Source organism: Zonotrichia leucophrys, chromosome 2, assembly GCF_028769735.1.
Source record: "Zonotrichia leucophrys gambelii isolate GWCS_2022_RI chromosome 2, RI_Zleu_2.0, whole genome shotgun sequence".
Lineage (NCBI taxonomy): Eukaryota > Metazoa > Chordata > Aves > Passeriformes > Passerellidae > Zonotrichia > Zonotrichia leucophrys.
The window spans coordinates 83,974,886-83,991,283 of record NC_088171.1 but is presented as its reverse complement, the minus strand read 5'-3'; the positions used below and the strand labels follow the sequence as shown (position 1 = coordinate 83,991,283).

The window sequence follows — 16,398 nt, the reverse complement described above, 5'->3', positions numbered from 1 at the left end:
AAGTTACTTTACATAAATGCAAACAGTCTTTTGTTTGGAAAGCAAGACTCTTATGAAGCATCATCAGAAGTGCTGTCTAATCTGTTCATTGCCTAGGGAAACTCCAGGGGCACATTAAGAATGACAGTACTGAGTCAGATAAAGAAATGTTTGTCTATCTGTGTCTTTCTTCTAAGAGCAACAAGTTGTAGATACAAAGAGAGGGTGTAATTTCTCAAAGTATCCCCTTTCTGCTCCTGAAGCCTGGAGCTGTGTCCACTTTTTTACAGCCCTTGGTGTTCACTGCTTCAGTGAATTTTTGTAGTCACTTTTTTGTCTGGGAACCACTTACACTTGAGCACTGCAATAGCTTCCTCAGTCTCTGCTAACATAAGGTGCTTTTTTAATTTTGCTTTACACCAGTTCCCTGAACAGAGTAAAGCTTGGTGGTTCAAATAATGACTTTGCTAATTTTCTTTTTACGCTCAGCTAATTTTAAGACCCGTACCTTGGTGTGATGAAGGAGCACCGCCAGGTTGGCAGGGAGCTCCTGTTTGGCAGGAGTGCCCTCTCTGCAAACTGAGGCATATCTGCCTTGATAGTCTCCTGAATTGCAGTGAGACCCGTCAGCACGTCTGACTTTACTTTCTGTTGTGCTGGACGGTGTACAAACATCAGAAGTATGTCATGATCTTGATCTGTTGCTGTGGGACTGCTGGCATGAGTACGCGTGACTCTTGCTCAATTGAACCTTTTGTTCAGGGGCATGGCACTGTGGGTTTGCAGGCAGCTACAATAAATCCAAAACCAGGGACTGTCGTCTTGGTGGTCTGGACATCCTCAGTCTGGCCATGCTCCCAGGAGCTTCCGAGAAGCTGTGCTGTCGCTTGTAGCCTTTCTTCATCTTGTAAACTTGCAGAGACTGCTGAAATTAGAAGAAGCTGAACCCTTCAGGGGATTTCCAGACTTCTCCAGAAAGCTGCTCTGTCTCTTCTTATGCTAGACCCCTTTCTTCATGAAGGATGAGGGAGAAGGGAAGTATAAATGATACTTCATTATTTGTACATTCAAATCTGCCTCCTCCCTTCTCTAAGCACTATTTACCTGTAAGATTACCTTGAATGACTGACTGGATAACTTTTGCTGAAAAAACTAGGATGAGAGAAGCAGCAGTAGAGTGGTAGCAGCCCACTGGTCTGTCTAATTATGCTGTCTCATACTGATAAATACTCTCCTGAGCTAAACTGCAGGTGGGAACAGTGGCACTTGGAACCAAAGAGGTGATTAAAGAGCATGTGTGCAGACAGCAGAGCTGCTGTAGTATATGTCTGGCTGATTCTCTGATTAAAAGATGAGATTTAATGTTTTCTTAGATAACTGAAATGCTTATCGTGCTAGCACAAACAGCAGCAAATGCTGTATGTCATAGTTAGGGAGTGCAACTTGAAAGGTTTGGTTATAGATTGAAAAATAAATCTAGATTGTCCTGGTTACTGATACGTAGAGATAACACTGTCTGTGAGTGGACTTTGGCTCTTAAGGCGATGCAGGCACGTCACATTTTGTGTCATGCAACATAGGTTTGCAAAAGGACACTGTAATCTGACCTGTAATGATGGTGTGTTTGGCTTTATGAAATGCTAATGCTTTAAAGGACCCTGCTTCAAGTCCTTCTAGCACTCTTGCTAGTGACTAGATTAAATCATCCTTGGTTGCAGAGGCTGACTGACAGAGAAAACATCACAGGCAAAAAGTCAGCGAGGGCTAATGCTCAGCTAGCTTCTAAAAATACTACAATAGCTGGATGGTACAGTAAGTTAAGTAACATGCTTTAATTTCATATTGAGAGCATTTATTGGAAGAGGAGGGAGTGCTGGGGATTAAACCATGAAGCAGACAAATGACTTGCTTGGAGGCCGCTTTCAGCTGCAGCAGGGGATGGTGATGGACCAAAGCAGGTGCCCACCTTGCTGGGGGCCATGGCCTCAGCCCTGAGCTGGGGCCTGACAACAAGGCTGCTGGCACAGAGTAATTATATAACTTTATTTCCTGCCCCCCTCCCCTTTCTTCTTTTACCCTTGTTCCAGCATGTGCTCTCTGCTGCAGCTGGCCGGGTGCCGGTGTTTGTCTGTGCACAACGGACACAAACAGATTCCCGAGGGTCATGTGAAACTCCCCCCGGCTCTTTAAACCTCACCGCCCTTACCTTCCCCCCCGCTGCCCGCATTGCTCTGCCAGGTGTGGCTTTGTTTATGCACGGCCTGTCGCTCTGCTTCAGCACCTGGGCTCTGCTGGCCCGCAGTGTCCGCAGGAAACCTTCGCCTCCCTGTTTTGCTCCGGCTGCCAGAGAACTCTCTGGATCTTGTGGACAGGCATTTGCACCAGGCAAAACAGGCAGCGGCATCAGCTTTACAAGGGCAGCACCAGCAGTCATTAGTCACTGCAACCTCTGCCTCTGAAAACTTTGATCTACCTTTCCATGGCTTTGGCTTAACTTTGTGAGTAAGGCCTGTGGTTCTCAGCATCTTCTGGTACAAGATGTATGGTGATTCCAGAGAGGGTGTATCCTCTTCCTATAAATTTTTGGCACTTGCGAATTAAAAAAAAAAAGAAAAGTATGGTTTAATTGAAGAATTATGGCCCTGGAGCCAGGTGAAACCTTGAAATAAGGTCTCACTTAAGTGTTTATGTGTTACTGCTGTGGGAAACCCAAATGTAAAATCATGCATCTCGGCCCCATTTCACCTTTATTACTACCTAGTATTTCATGAATCTTGCCTTCCAGAAGGGACTTTTATATGTTGGGGCAACTGAAAACACATTTGGGTATGTGACAAATAGCTTACAGCTGGTTTTCTTATTCCAACTTTTATTTCTTTTGGGGTGCCCTGTTGCTCTTCCAAGCCAAGAGGCAATCTGCCACTGCATCTGACATTGTGACTTCTTCCTGGGAAGTGTAACTAATGCTGCTAAACTGCATCTGTGAGGTTTTAGCTACCCTATAAAAATTGGTCATGTTGTATTTCATGGAGGGAAATGCACAGAGAAAAGCTCTGGGCTGGGGAGGGATGTTCTGCTGAGTTATCCATGCCTGTGATGCTTACCTCTTAGCCTTTGTACTGAGAGCAGTCAACTTTAACATTAAGTTTTGACTAAAACTTTTCTAGATAAGCATCTCCTCCCCACTGTTGCCTTTGGCACCTTGGAAGAATTACAACTGAACTTTCTGAGGAACACATTCATAATTTTGTATGTCATTTCTGCAGTTGCCTTCTTATGCTGCAAGTCCCAAATTCCTGCCTCAGATTTAAAATGGACATGATGTGGGTCAAGTCAGTTATGGCTGCGTGGCATTCCAAAGAAAATGAGATAAATCCAGTGAGAATGACTAGTGCTCCAAAAGTACTTTTAATGTTACAATGTGAGACCCTGTGGTTGCAAGGGATTTGATGAAAACAGGAGCTTGTGAGTTGCTTGTTCCTAGTAAGTGTTCAGTTAGCTCCAGTGGAAGAGCTAACAAATACCACTGTGTTTCAGGGAAGTAAGAACAAAGGCAGTTGTGCTGATAGAAGGTCTGATGTGGTGTGGAGTTTTTTTTATTCTTGAGAAGCAATAACAAAAACTCACGAGATTAATGAGATTTGGTGCTTGAAACAACAGCCAGTGTTGTGAAAATCAGTGCAAAGAATGTAAAGAGCTGTAAGGGGAGATAGCCAGTATGGAGGCAGACGTTTGAGTGGTCCCAGTTGTATCTAGCATAGATAGATAGGTGGCATTTGTATCTTATCATACACTGTTTACTCATAAAAACCTTCCTTAGTCATGCCACTGTTGTCAGTTTCTGTCTTATAAATGCCTGTGGGCTCCTGAACTGATCCCTGATGGTGATGACACTTGAGAGCAGTGCTTGAGTACTTGAATCAAAGTTCAAGCATTTGCTGAGACAGTCCCTCTGATGAAGAGATAATTTATTTCATATACTGTATAACTATATAGAGTTCTGGTCCCCAAACACTACCTCCATTATGATTTTGAGCATTAGCTGGTACTTTGTCAGTGCTGGACTGAGGGCTCCTGGTTGTGCGTAGTTGAATCGCTGCTCACAGTGTGCTTGTTTCTGCTCTGCCTTAATTACAATGTCATTTGCCATGAAGGTGGTTCCTCTGTTTTGACATAAAAGCAGGTCATGCCATTGTGTATTTAGCCCACACTTGGGGCACAGTGGGATCATGTGTATAGTCACGTATATTACAGCAGCAGCTTATGCTTGGTGATACATCAGTGCAAACAACTTTGCTCACTTTTCCATACCCACCCTTAACTGGTGTATGCAAAGGTATGCCAGTTTTGTAAAACCACGCACCTGCTTTACAGCTCATTCTTCTAAAATGTGACTTACCTTGCTTTTCCTATTTTCTTGTTCATATTTAAATTTTCCTGATTTTTACTAGTTGTCTTCTTTGGCAAGATCTGTGAGAAACTGTGGTATTTTAGACTTAGCCAAATTCAGTTTGTGTTAAAACTTCATGAAACTTGATCTTGTGAGAATTCCAGTATGAAAAAACAACAGGTTGGCATCCAGAGCCATGGATGTTTATCTAAACTGAACTTCTGATTTCTCTTGAGGTTTAGTAGTTCACTACTGAATCTGTTTCAGTCCAGTTAATTAGTTACAAAGCCCTAAGCCACAGACTTGGAATTAAAGAAAACAAAGCCCCAAGCCTCTGCATAATTTGGTGCAAGAAGAAACTTTTGTTAAACTAGGAAGTGCATTTACATCACTGCTTCTCCATTTGAAACGCAAACTGGTGTACAGATGAGCCAACAGCACAGTCATTGATTCTGGATCCATGCCACACGTATTAATGTGACAGCCTAGTGTCCCCCTGTGATCTGTTCCCCCACCTTCTCTGACGTTTGGTTTCTCCTTTCAGAGGCATGGCAGGGTTTTTTGTTTTGTATTGGTGGTTTGACTCCATGTAATGTAGCTTGCAGGGAGTACAGAATGCCTGGTTTTGATGAGATATTGTGCTCTTCTGTTTTTAGGACAATGTAGATCAGACTTCAGCTCATGGTCGGCGGGATCTGGTGGAACCGGGTTTCCAAGAACCATCTAACCGCATCTCCCTGAACCACCAAGGTAAGGAACAGCGCCTGGAAATCCAGGCTTTTCAGGCAAGTGCAGGCATTGTTTTGCCTCCATGGCTGTTTCTTCTCACTGGGTGGAAAAGAAAATGTCCTGGATGGTTGGAGAAGGAGAGCTGCAGAAATCGGTTTTTGTCACAACTGTCCTTTGAGCTATGAGTGAAAGTGACGAAGGACTTGTATGCATCTCAGACCTTGTAGCCCAAGATAGATTACTGTCCTGGGGGATAGGGATATTGTCCATTCTCATACTTTTTGAGCGGGGAGGAGGAACATACTGACATTAAATTCAACATTTTTAATGTTAAGGTTGCATTTAAAAAAAATCTTTGCCATAAGACAGGCTCTGGCTCAATGTTTGCAGTAGGAGAAGGAAAAAAACCCAACACGTTTATTTGCTTTCCATGGCAGAAATCAGCTCATTTGTGAAAAGATAGCCTGAACTAGATGTTGTAATGCAGGTGTAATAGTTTAGCTTCTGTAATTCAACAGGACCATTCATAAAAAGCTAAAACAAATCTTAAAACTCTGTCTTCACTGTTTTCTGTCTGTTCAGAGACCTAAAGGACAACAGTTACTATTATTACAGAGACTGTTCAGCTCAGCTTTATTGTTTTAGGTTTGAAATAATTGATAATAGTATTCTTTTAAGCAGTGAACCCTCTTACCCTCAGGCTTCCTGATGGTTTAATTTGAAACCAAGTCCTTGAAGGTCATCTTCAAATGTTGTTTCATCAGAGCAACAAATAATAGTAATGCAGACAGAACTAGACTATTGAAACAAAAAAAGATTATAAGCATATTACTTAAAATATTTGCCAAACATGACATGCTTAAATTTTCCTTTAAAAATTCAACTTTTTTTAATTTGTCAAGGGCAGCAAGACTCAAATTTCATGATTTGTAGATTATCAAGACAATTAAAGTTGCACAAACAAGTCCCAGAGTGTAATGAGGATTGTATTTTAACTTGTTCCCCTATCCATGCTCCAGGTGTTCTGCTTTCTAAAACTTTATTTGCAATTGAAAAGAGAAGGCAACAGGTTGCAATGCAATCCAGTCTAAAACTTACAGTGGCAGAGGCAGTGTATAGTGGCATGTTTACTTGCACAGAACACATCTTAGAAGTTCAATTTTTCATGTGTTTTAGAATTAATAATGTTTGTTATATTATTTCCACCTATGTCAAGATGTCCAAATTGTGGAACAGATCTATGCATGTGACCTCTGAAGCTATTTGTAAATACCCCCCTTTAATTAAGGGATTTCTGTGTTGGGGGAGCACATCCTGTGTGGTCTGGGCTCATGTGTTACAGTGCATGTGTCTGCAGGTCTGCTTTTGAAGTCTGAACATTTATAGAAGAAATAGGTAATACTCTGTTTGGATGGCAGAACACCAGCTTTGCAGCCTGACATTTTCCCACTTCCTCTTCAGATCCTTCTTTTCCTCTCTCAGTATTGTTGTACTGAAAAAAGATCCTGACAGTGTCACCTGACATGTGGCTCCGCCACTTTGAGACAAATGTTCAAAATAATTTAGGAAACAGCTATCTTTAAAAAAATTGATTTGCATACGGGGTACTGGCAGTTCAATGCTTGTTGGTCAAGCAAGATCCATTTAATATTTTTCCCTGGTACTTTTTGAAGTAAAGATTTCTTATGCATCCACAATTTGTTTGGGATTTTTCTTTTTTATCAGCTGACTGACAGCAATCAAGTCTACTGTTTCTAATATATTTCTACTTTTTTTGCTGCAGTAAGTACATGGTACAGTATCAGTCTTGATGCTGTTATGTCAGTGGTCTGGATTAAGAGCTGAAACCTAAATGCTCAATGGTGGCCTTTAATGCTGAGCTGGGCTGTAGGAGCTCTGCCTTTTTGCAGTGTTAGAGGGGGAAGCAAGGTCCCTGCTGCTTTGGTACCCTCTTGGAAATGGAAGTGGCCCTAAGTGTGATGTTGTGTCATGTCTTGAGTGTTTGCTCTGCCCAAGCAGGAGCATCTACGCTCTTTTCATAGCGTATGAAATAAATATTCTTGTCCAAGAACTTGAATGTACAAGTATTTTTAGAGCTGGCATATATTCTAGAATTCCGGATTAATGAATAGAACATAGAAAAATACAACATGAAGGGCTTCAGCTCAGGGAGTTGTGACGTGGTCTGAGCTAGCTCCCAATGCAGTCATATTAGTCACACAGTAAATAGGAAGATTAGATTATTAACATGAAATGGATTTTTATGTTCTGTGGCCACTATTTGCTTTGGTTTTTGTTATTCTTAAACTAAACTTTGTTATCCATTACTTTCTATTAAAGCCTGGCTGGCACAGACGCTGGTTTAAAGCTTAAAAGAGTAAACCTGTATCCAGAAGCAACTTGCAGAACCACTGCAAATTAATGTTTGGTGGTATGCCTTGATTATGTTGATGATAAAGATGTTTGGAACAGACTATGGCAATTTTTTGCTTCCAGTTAGAGGCAACATTACTTGCTGACTTAAGCACATGCTTATTAGGAGACCTGAACCTCTCTGTGATTGGCATGAGCAGAAATTGGGAAAGGATTGGAATGGGCTTAAATAATTCCTGTTTAGGTGTTCTCTGCCTTTTTCTCTTTGGTGTATTGTGTGTTAAACACTGCAGCTGAACTTTGAGCAGCCGTAGTTGTTACGTTGTTTTATGTGTGCACTTGCAGTTCACACCTGACCACATTGCTCAGTGAGCGCAGCAGATTTGCCAGTTTCTGTTGAACATTAACTTGTGGTCCTTTGCTTTTCGCTGGGAGAGCTTTCGGTACAAGCACCTGCAGTTCTGAACCAATACTGCTTTCCAGAGCCTATAAAAATGGTGATTAGCTTCTTCCCAGGCATCTGAATCCCTTTAACACAAACTGGAAAAAGAGCATTCAAGTGGAGACTGAGATAGCCCTGCCAACTGTCCCCATGTGAATAAGCCCTTTCTTGTGAAGGATATTTCAAGTACGTGTTTCCTGCTGAATCACTGTTTTTACACAAGCAGATGCTTTATAACTCTTCAGCTTCTTCTTTCGAAAGAATGTCTTGTAAAGATTGGGGAGCAGAAGATAGTTCTGTAAAGTGAGGAGTCTTTATAATAGGAGGGTTTAATGTGAAACTAATGTGCAAAATTGAGTGCAGATGGAATAGTATTTTTTCCTATAAATAGTTTAATAACTGCTTTTGTGTAGGCACGGTAATAAACTTGCTTACTTTAACAAATAAGTATTTTATATCTAAGCCATTATTTAGTTTATCACTTTTCAATGATTCTGCTAATTGGGCAAGTTTTGCTAAGGTATTAAATACGAAGAGTGTGAGCTATGATGTCTTTCCTATATTCCCCATAGAATACTTCATAAATCAAATGTAATAGAAAAGAACAAGCTGTCTTTCTGAACAATGCTAGTATCCACTAATGTAAGGGAACAGATATGCTTCATAAACCTATGAAAAGCTACAGCCAGCCAGGGTTTGGCATTTAATAACCAGCAAGTCTAAGTATTTCTGGAACAGTCCTTCCAGAAGCTGTAGTAAAGCCTCTAGGCTTGAAGAAGAAAAATGTGTCTAAACTATGTGGCTTTTTGAAGAGGAAAAGGTAGAAGGTGAAGATACAAGCAAAACAATTATTTACTATCTTCAAAAACACCAAGAGGAATTGAGAGGTAACGTCAGGTATTGTTATTTTCAAAACTTTTTCCTTCTCACTTTGCAAAAGATTCAGCAGTCACAAATGTTTAGAATTTTACAATGACAAGTTTTCTGCAGTGTGTAGCCTACAGTACTGGTACTCTGTCCAGTAGTGAGAAGCAGAGCTGGGGCCCCACAGTAGTGATTTTACTTGCAGTCCTTCCATTCACACAGGGATGCCACTTGGAGGCCTTCCATAGAGTTGATAGGCCCCTGCATTTGTTCTCCTTTGTCCCTTCCCAAATGGTGCTTCTGGTTCTCCTCTCTCCCTCAAGGACCCTGGCAGTGCAGCCCCTGTTCCCCTTGGCTGCTCTGTGCTGCTGCTGTGTGATGCCACCAAATTTAACCTTGAATGTGTCTCAGTAGCAGGGCAAAGCTATCATGTAGATTTCCCTGTGCTACTGTGGAAGAGCTTTGCTATATGAATTGTGATGGCAAAATGCCCTATGCTACAGAAAACGCTAAGCCCAGCAGAATTTGTTGACTCTTGGACTTCAGGGGTTTTAACCTGTCCACCATGCCACTGCTGTTTCTCTTCTTGCTCCATACTTCTGCTGTTTTCTTTGTTGATGCATATTTTGGAGCTCATTTTTTCTGTTTGTTTTTCTAGCAGACAGCAAATACCGCCAACTTCAGTCCCAGATGTGAAGTTTATGGGCAAGGCTTTTTATTGGTACTTGACATGTATTTTTTGAGATTGCCTAGCCACTTCTTATTCAGAATTTTAAAGCCAGGCATAAATAAGGTACATTCTGTCACCTTGCCTTTTAGTAGAAGTATTAGACATGCAGTGCTGGCACTTTCTGTCTGTATGTACTCATGGGATGATTGTCAGTTTCCGTACAAATGTGTTTTGCTGTGGGTCTGTGATGAAAGATTTATCTTCCTTTTATTAGTACATTCACACAAAATCATCCTTTCCCAAGGTGCTCTCAGCTCTTACTGGACTTGGTGCTTTTTATCACTGCAGTTTGCAGAGACAGCTGAGCTGAACCTTGTGGTGCCGGTGGCTCCAGCAGCAGAAGGGAAATGGTGACAAGGTTGTTTTAGCCAATAGCTGTCCTTTCTTAAAAGCCTTTGGTCTCTCTTGGTTGGTGATGATAGGAAGTCTTGCCAGTAGTGAGGGAATGACTATGCTTTGCTTGTGGATTGGGCGAGCACTAGATTTCCTGCCTGTATGTAAACACCAGTGGCTCCCAGTGAAACTGGAGGGATCCAGGGCATCTGCCAAAATTTGCATCATACTGCAGCCGACTCTTGAGGTGGATGCTGTCCTCTACCTTGCTGGGTAGTCATTAATACAATAATTTTTAGAGTGACAGTAAATGTCAGCATGGTGGAAACTTCCCTTCAAGCACACTGGAACAGTCCTGTGCCCAAAAACTATAAGCCTGTGTAAATACAGGCAGACGTTTGAATGAGCATGGGTGTAGGTGCAGTATTATAATGCCTAAGATTCAGCCCAGAGAAATAATACTGTGTAGCACTGCTTTTCTCCACCACTGTTGTTATTACTTGCTTTTAATATATTTTCTTCTGTATTTGCCTCAGGATAGACATGGGAGGTTGAGGCAATGTTGTTATTCATTCTGTAGCTAAGGAGGAGTGTGTTTAGTAACAGTCGGTGCTGCTTCTGAAATGCTTCAGTTGTGGGATCTGACTGGGATGAGTTGGTTATCTGGTGTGTCAGAGCTAACCCATGTTTTTGCAGAATCCAGCTGGTACTGAATTGAAAGTGTAGAATGAAAAACAAACATTGTTTGTATTTCGGAGACAATGCTGCCAGACATTCATGAATTCTGATGCTTTGTATAAATGTTGTTGTCATTGTCCACCCTTAGAAAAAAACCACCATTAGTGCCAAAATGATTTACACTGACTAATCTTTCGGGGAGAGCGGAGGCCCTGCTTCCTGCCTAGCTCATTACAGTACCTTTGTCTTCTCTTGGAGAATGCTTCCATTTATATTTGGTGATGAATCTTGTTAGCATGGCTGCTAGGAGGGCACCCATAATAGCTGTGTAGAAGTTTAACTTCCCTCATTAGATTAGTTTCCAAACCCTTGGGCTGACAGAACTCTGGAAAAAAAAATTATGAAAAGAGAAGACAGTAGATTGGTGTTTAGTACAGATTGTTTCAGAGATCTGCAGTGAGCTGCAGGAGACACATGAACTGAACTGATTGAGTTTAACTGGAAGACTCTGTGCATAATGTAATAAAGATTGAGTGAAAACAGTGAAATGAAACAGACCAAAATATATTTAAACTGTAGCATATTCAAAGAAAATAAATCATAGGTAACTGATAGATTTTGTTTAATTTTTATTGTATTTTTTAATTTTATTTTTTATTTTATGTTTTATGTATCAGCTTTTTAGTATCAGCTTGCAAATCATCAGTTTTTGACATATTTAAAATTGTGTTCCTCTAAAGCCACATGATAGGAATAAAAAACATTGTAATATCTCATAGTTAACAAGCATGGTATTTTAAGCCTGTTTATAATCTCAGGATTCAGTGTGTCAATCTGTTGAATTTCTCTGACAAGACAGGATTCAGCTAATTCAGTGTAGGGAAGGAGCCCACTGTCTTGTTTGTATTGGGTTTGCCTTGGGGCCTTTGTTCATTGGAAGTTTTACAAGGTGAAATGTAGAAAAACTTAAGAATTTTAAGTAAGCCTAAACCAAGAAATACTACAATATTAAAAATTAACTTAAGCCTTTTTTTTTTCCTGTGGCCTATGGAAGAATGGTAAAGTTATTGCCAGGTTTGCAGTGACCTTCTTGCTGTGCTGGAGGAAGATGGTTGCTGAGGAAGAGCAGTTGCATTGGCAGAGCAAGTGGAGCTGGACTGGGAAGCTAAGTTCCTTGCTCAAGATAGACCATTAGATGCACCATACTCATCCCTCAGGGACTGAAGCTGTATGGGTGTATGACATCTGAGATAGTTCTTTGGGATTTTTTTTTTTTATACTGCAGATAGGTGTTCCTCCAGCTTCTCTTTCAAGATTTGTATCTGCTGTTACCATGGCACAGAAGGGAGTAAATTCACAAAGCGTTAATTCAGGGTAATTAGAGGCTCCTCTCTTGTTATTGTTAAATTCTTGTCTAAGGCTTTGGGAGGGGAGGTGTAAATTGGGCTTCTGGGCGATGAACTTCTCTTGCTTCTTTGCAGATCTGTCTCAGAAAGTGGGCATTTACTTCCCTCACCCCTTATGTGTTACCTCCTTGAAAACAGGTTAGCTTAGTACTAGCATAAGTGTACAGCAGTGACGCTTTAAGAAACTCACCACAAATCAAATAAGAGAGAGTAACTGCAAAATCAATTGTAAAATCAAATATCCTTTTTAATTTGCTTTTGTCTTTAATATTAAAATATATGCATTTCCTGCTTCCACGGAAGAAGAGCAAATCAACTGTTCTTTTTGCATCCTTTGTCTGGGTAGTGCAAGAGGCAGCATGGGATGTCCTCTCTCTCTGTTGGTGGGTGTGCACTCGGGGGCATCTGGTGGAAACTTCCTCCCTGTGCTGCAGCTATTTAGAAAACACACGTCAGGGGAGCAGCATGATTTGGGGTTGTTCTGGTTCAGGGCAAATTTGGGAGAGAACCTCCAAAGGGGTTACTCTAAAAAGCAGATTCAATCGGCCCCTACCCCAACTGGTTTGGGAAAAATCCTTAGAGAAAAAGTGGAAAAAAACTGTTTCTTTCACAGGCAAAGCATTCACCAGCACAAAAACAAAACAATAAAAAAGAATTGAACAATACTGGACAATAAAACCCCTTGCTGCTCCAAAAGAAATGACAAACTCTGAAGGCCCCCTTGGCGGGCTGCAGCTCGGCTCAGTCTGTTATCAGTCCCTCCGGCACTGGAAATGCCGCGGCCCAGGCCCGGCCTGGTGGGCCACAGATGTGAGTTCCAGGTGCTCTGCTGGGTGTTCAGTCCAGAGCAGGTTTAAACAGGTCCAAAGAAAAGAAGGAAAACCTCAGTCCAGGGAACTTCTTTGCCTCAGCTAGCTAAAACTAACAAAAAAAAAAAAAAAAAAAAAGCAAAGGAGAGCTCTGTTCCTCTGTCTGTCCATCCACAGACAGCACAGTCCAGGAGCAGGAATGTGGAGGAGTGAGAGCAGTATCTGAAAACAAACTGTGTGCTTTTTCTCTCCCCCCTTCACTCTCAGAACCAGTCTGAAAGTGCAAAACTTTTATGCAGCGTAACCAGAACAAATGACAGGGGACACAAGGATCATATGGCCAGCCCAGGAGAGGGGGCTCTCGGTGAGGGGCTGGGGTGGGTGCCAGGGGTGGGTACCTAAACCTGCTGGTCTGCTGGGAGTGTCTGCAGGAGACCAATGTTCACGTCATGGATTTGCTGACGTTTGGCAGCTCCCCCAGCCCTGTGCCAGCGCTCTGAGGTGATGCCACCGGCAGCACAGACACTTTCTGTGCCACTGCCACCACTGCAGAGTGTTGGGTCACCCGGCCCCTCGCTGGGCAGGCGCCTGTGTGCGGGCAGCGGGCTGCCACAGCCACAGCATGGCTGGTGGCTGCTTGGGAGAGAGAGCTCCTTGAACGGGCTGAGAGGGGGCTCCTGGAGGGGAGCAGCTGCAAGCCCTTCATGGGGTGATGGTGTTCCAGGCATTCCCTTTCTCGGGCTTGAGCTCATGGCTCTGACGCATCTGTTTGAAATGGTGCGCCTGGGGAAATTCAGATAGCCGAGGGAAACCCGTGGCTCAGTATCTACCTCGTGATGAGGTGTTTCTCCCAGGTATCAGAGCTGAGCTCATTTCTTATGTTTATGTCACGTCTTCCATGAGAGAGTAAAAGTTTGTTATCCTATGGGTGGTGCACTCCTCCTCTATAAGTGTATTTGCTTAGCAAATCGCACCATTCTATTGCTAAAGCGGTTAAATGTGATAGATTTCACTATTTTAAAAATAATTTTATATAGTTATTTATACTGTCCAACAGGCATTGGGCACTTCTGGTCTCTGATCTTCCTCTGCCTACTGGGCAGCATTTTTCTTCCATTTGAGTTAGTGGTCCAAAATTGAGTTTAGTGATCTGAAATATCCTCTTCTAATTTAATCAATGAAAGGTAACTGTAAAATCATAGGATGAGCTCTTATGTTCTCTGGCATAACTGTATTGCCTTTATGTTTTCTTTTGTAATCTGACTAAAATTCTACTGTCAACATGTTAGAGCAAAAGGATGGAAATTAGTAGTATCAACACAGACTCTTTTGATAGCTTCTGGATGACATTTTTAACATGGCTGAGTTGAATTCTTGCCTGTGTTACTACACCCTCTTCCTTCACGTTCTTGGATTTTGCATATTCCCTGTTAGGGAGAATGTTTTAAGTGTATTTAGCTTGATGTAAAAAGCTTTTGAACCTTTTAGTGAAGGTGTTATAGCCAAATGTCAAAACATGGTTGTGGGCACTTAAAATAGTCCACTACTAATGAGCTAAGAAAGTTGATTTATTATGTAGCCTGGCTTTTTATCATGCTATAACAATGACAGTTGTTCAGTAAAAACAGTGTCTCTGCAACATCAGAATATTAACTTTGAATTCTGACACCTTATCCAAAATCAAATTCTAAGTTCAAAAGGTAATTTGATATATGAAGGGGAAGACTATATTTAGAGATGGGAGCAGTCCATATTCACTGCAGCTATACTGTTATATATTTTGAAAATAATCTTTTAAGAAGTATCTCAAATTTTTGAGATAAAAGTACAATGTCACTATGCAAGGTCAGCTTTAATGGAAAGAGAACTGACTTTCAGTATCTGATTACATGGAAAGCTCTAGGGCTTTAATCTGGTTTCATGACTCTGTGTTCAAATCTGAAATAAATCTATTCTGCTTATTCAGACTTTTAAGAGTATCATCTGTCAGAATCTGATTGCCATTTATCTGCAGCACATGGAATTTTTGAAATCACTAAGACTCTTGAGGGGAGGCTATTTTATTTTATGAACCCCTCTGCTTTGGTAAAAGCAGACAGATTTCTCGAGAGAACAGTGTTAACTGTGCCTCTGTGCTTTCTGAAGATTATGAGGGAGAATGGACCCCATTTTCTATGAAACTGATCTCTAAGAGTGTGGTAGCAGTGGTGTGGTCAAGTAGGAGCAGATGTAGTGTCAGAAACTACTCGCTGAATTGATATTGGTTAGACTTCATCTTTGCAAGATACTTTTTAACAGCCTTACTTTACATGAACGCGTAACAATTTTGGAATCAGATTTTTTTCTTTTTTTTTCAAAATTAAATCCATTTAATCAGATAAAGTTCTGATTTGCCCCTATCCCTGTTAAAACACACTGAACTGATTTTTGTTCTGTCTCTGACCACCCATGCACCTTTGATTTTCCTTGTGATGCAGGTGATTTTTAATAGCTGACAGAGTGCAGCCCTTTTGTCTGCAAACAATTCTGAGAGATTTATATCTGAGTTTTTGATTTTTGGTTTCCCCTGACCTTCAAAGTTATATTTTCAGTCTCTGTCAAAGTAGTGAGAGGGTGGAGAACAGGCAGTACAGCTCTTAGTTTCCTTCCATTGTTTGTCCTAATAAGTGTCCTAACCTTTGGTTTCTGTCTCTTCTTTCCTGTGCCTCAGGTGAAGAAAAGTATGAGTTAATTTAATTTTTTATGAGCTTCAGCTTTAAAGCAGAGCTTTTATCATCTTAGAAATTAATACAGAAATTCACTTTGCTTCTCTTTAAAAAAACAAAAATTAAATAAAAAAAACCACCAAGCAATGTCTATCTCTGTAACATTTCTAGGGGCGAGAAATAGAGCGAGGGTGAGGTAAGACTTGTTTGCAATAGTGGAATGGGGTGTATTTCTGATACTGCAGTTCTCCTGCAAGCTTCTGGTGCTCCTAAAGGCTTCTGGTGCTTTAGGATTCCTTCCATCAACTACTTTGTGCTCCTCCTTTTCATTTGTTAGTTGGTCTTAATTAGAGGAAGAATTACAAATGCTAAACAAAAGTTGTCCTTGTGCTTAAAGATTAAATGGATTTAAAAGTTGGCTGACAGTATTATAGCAAATTTAGTTTAAGCAGTCTGAACAAGTATAGAATTTGCGTTTTTAGTATCCTGTTCTGCACATTAAAACAATTTTCTGGAGCTTAAGTAATAAAAAAATGGGATTGTCACATGAAGACATAACACATTGTACAGTTGAGAGGAAAATGCCCTGTTCAAGTTATAGCTTAAACATGATCTTCCTTAGAAATGTCTCTCCTAATCTGTATATAAAATAAAGGTTGGTTCTGCCAGATGACAGGGAAGTCGAGGACTTCAGGTTTTAAGGTTTTTCTAGCATAGGAACATATCTCTTCTAGTTGAGACAAACAGATTGCACTGGAATGCGCTCATGGTCTATATCAGCAAGTATACATTAACTCACTTATGTCAAAAAGAACATATACTGTGGTGCATAAAAAAAAAAGTAACTAAAAATACTTGGCTAATAAATATCTATGGTTTTGGGTGAATGTGAAAAGTAGGCTTTCTTAGTGGCAGAGTTATATTTATTTAAGTATCAACATGATTTTCTATGTTTAAAAA

The 16,398-nt window shown here is 41.0% G+C and overlaps 1 protein-coding gene across 3 annotated transcripts in view; it reads left to right on the top strand.

Moving 5' to 3' along the window:
* The window catches only part of GRB10 (growth factor receptor bound protein 10), a 145,727-nt gene that overhangs the window by 56,259 nt on the left and 73,070 nt on the right, over nucleotides 1-16,398 (top strand). For all 3 annotated transcript variants that reach the window (XM_064705570.1, XM_064705571.1, XM_064705572.1), the window contains one exon: nucleotides 5,026-5,119. In XM_064705570.1, the coding sequence (XP_064561640.1) occupies nucleotides 5,026-5,119 (94 nt within the window). The remainder of the gene's footprint in view (nucleotides 1-5,025; nucleotides 5,120-16,398) is intronic.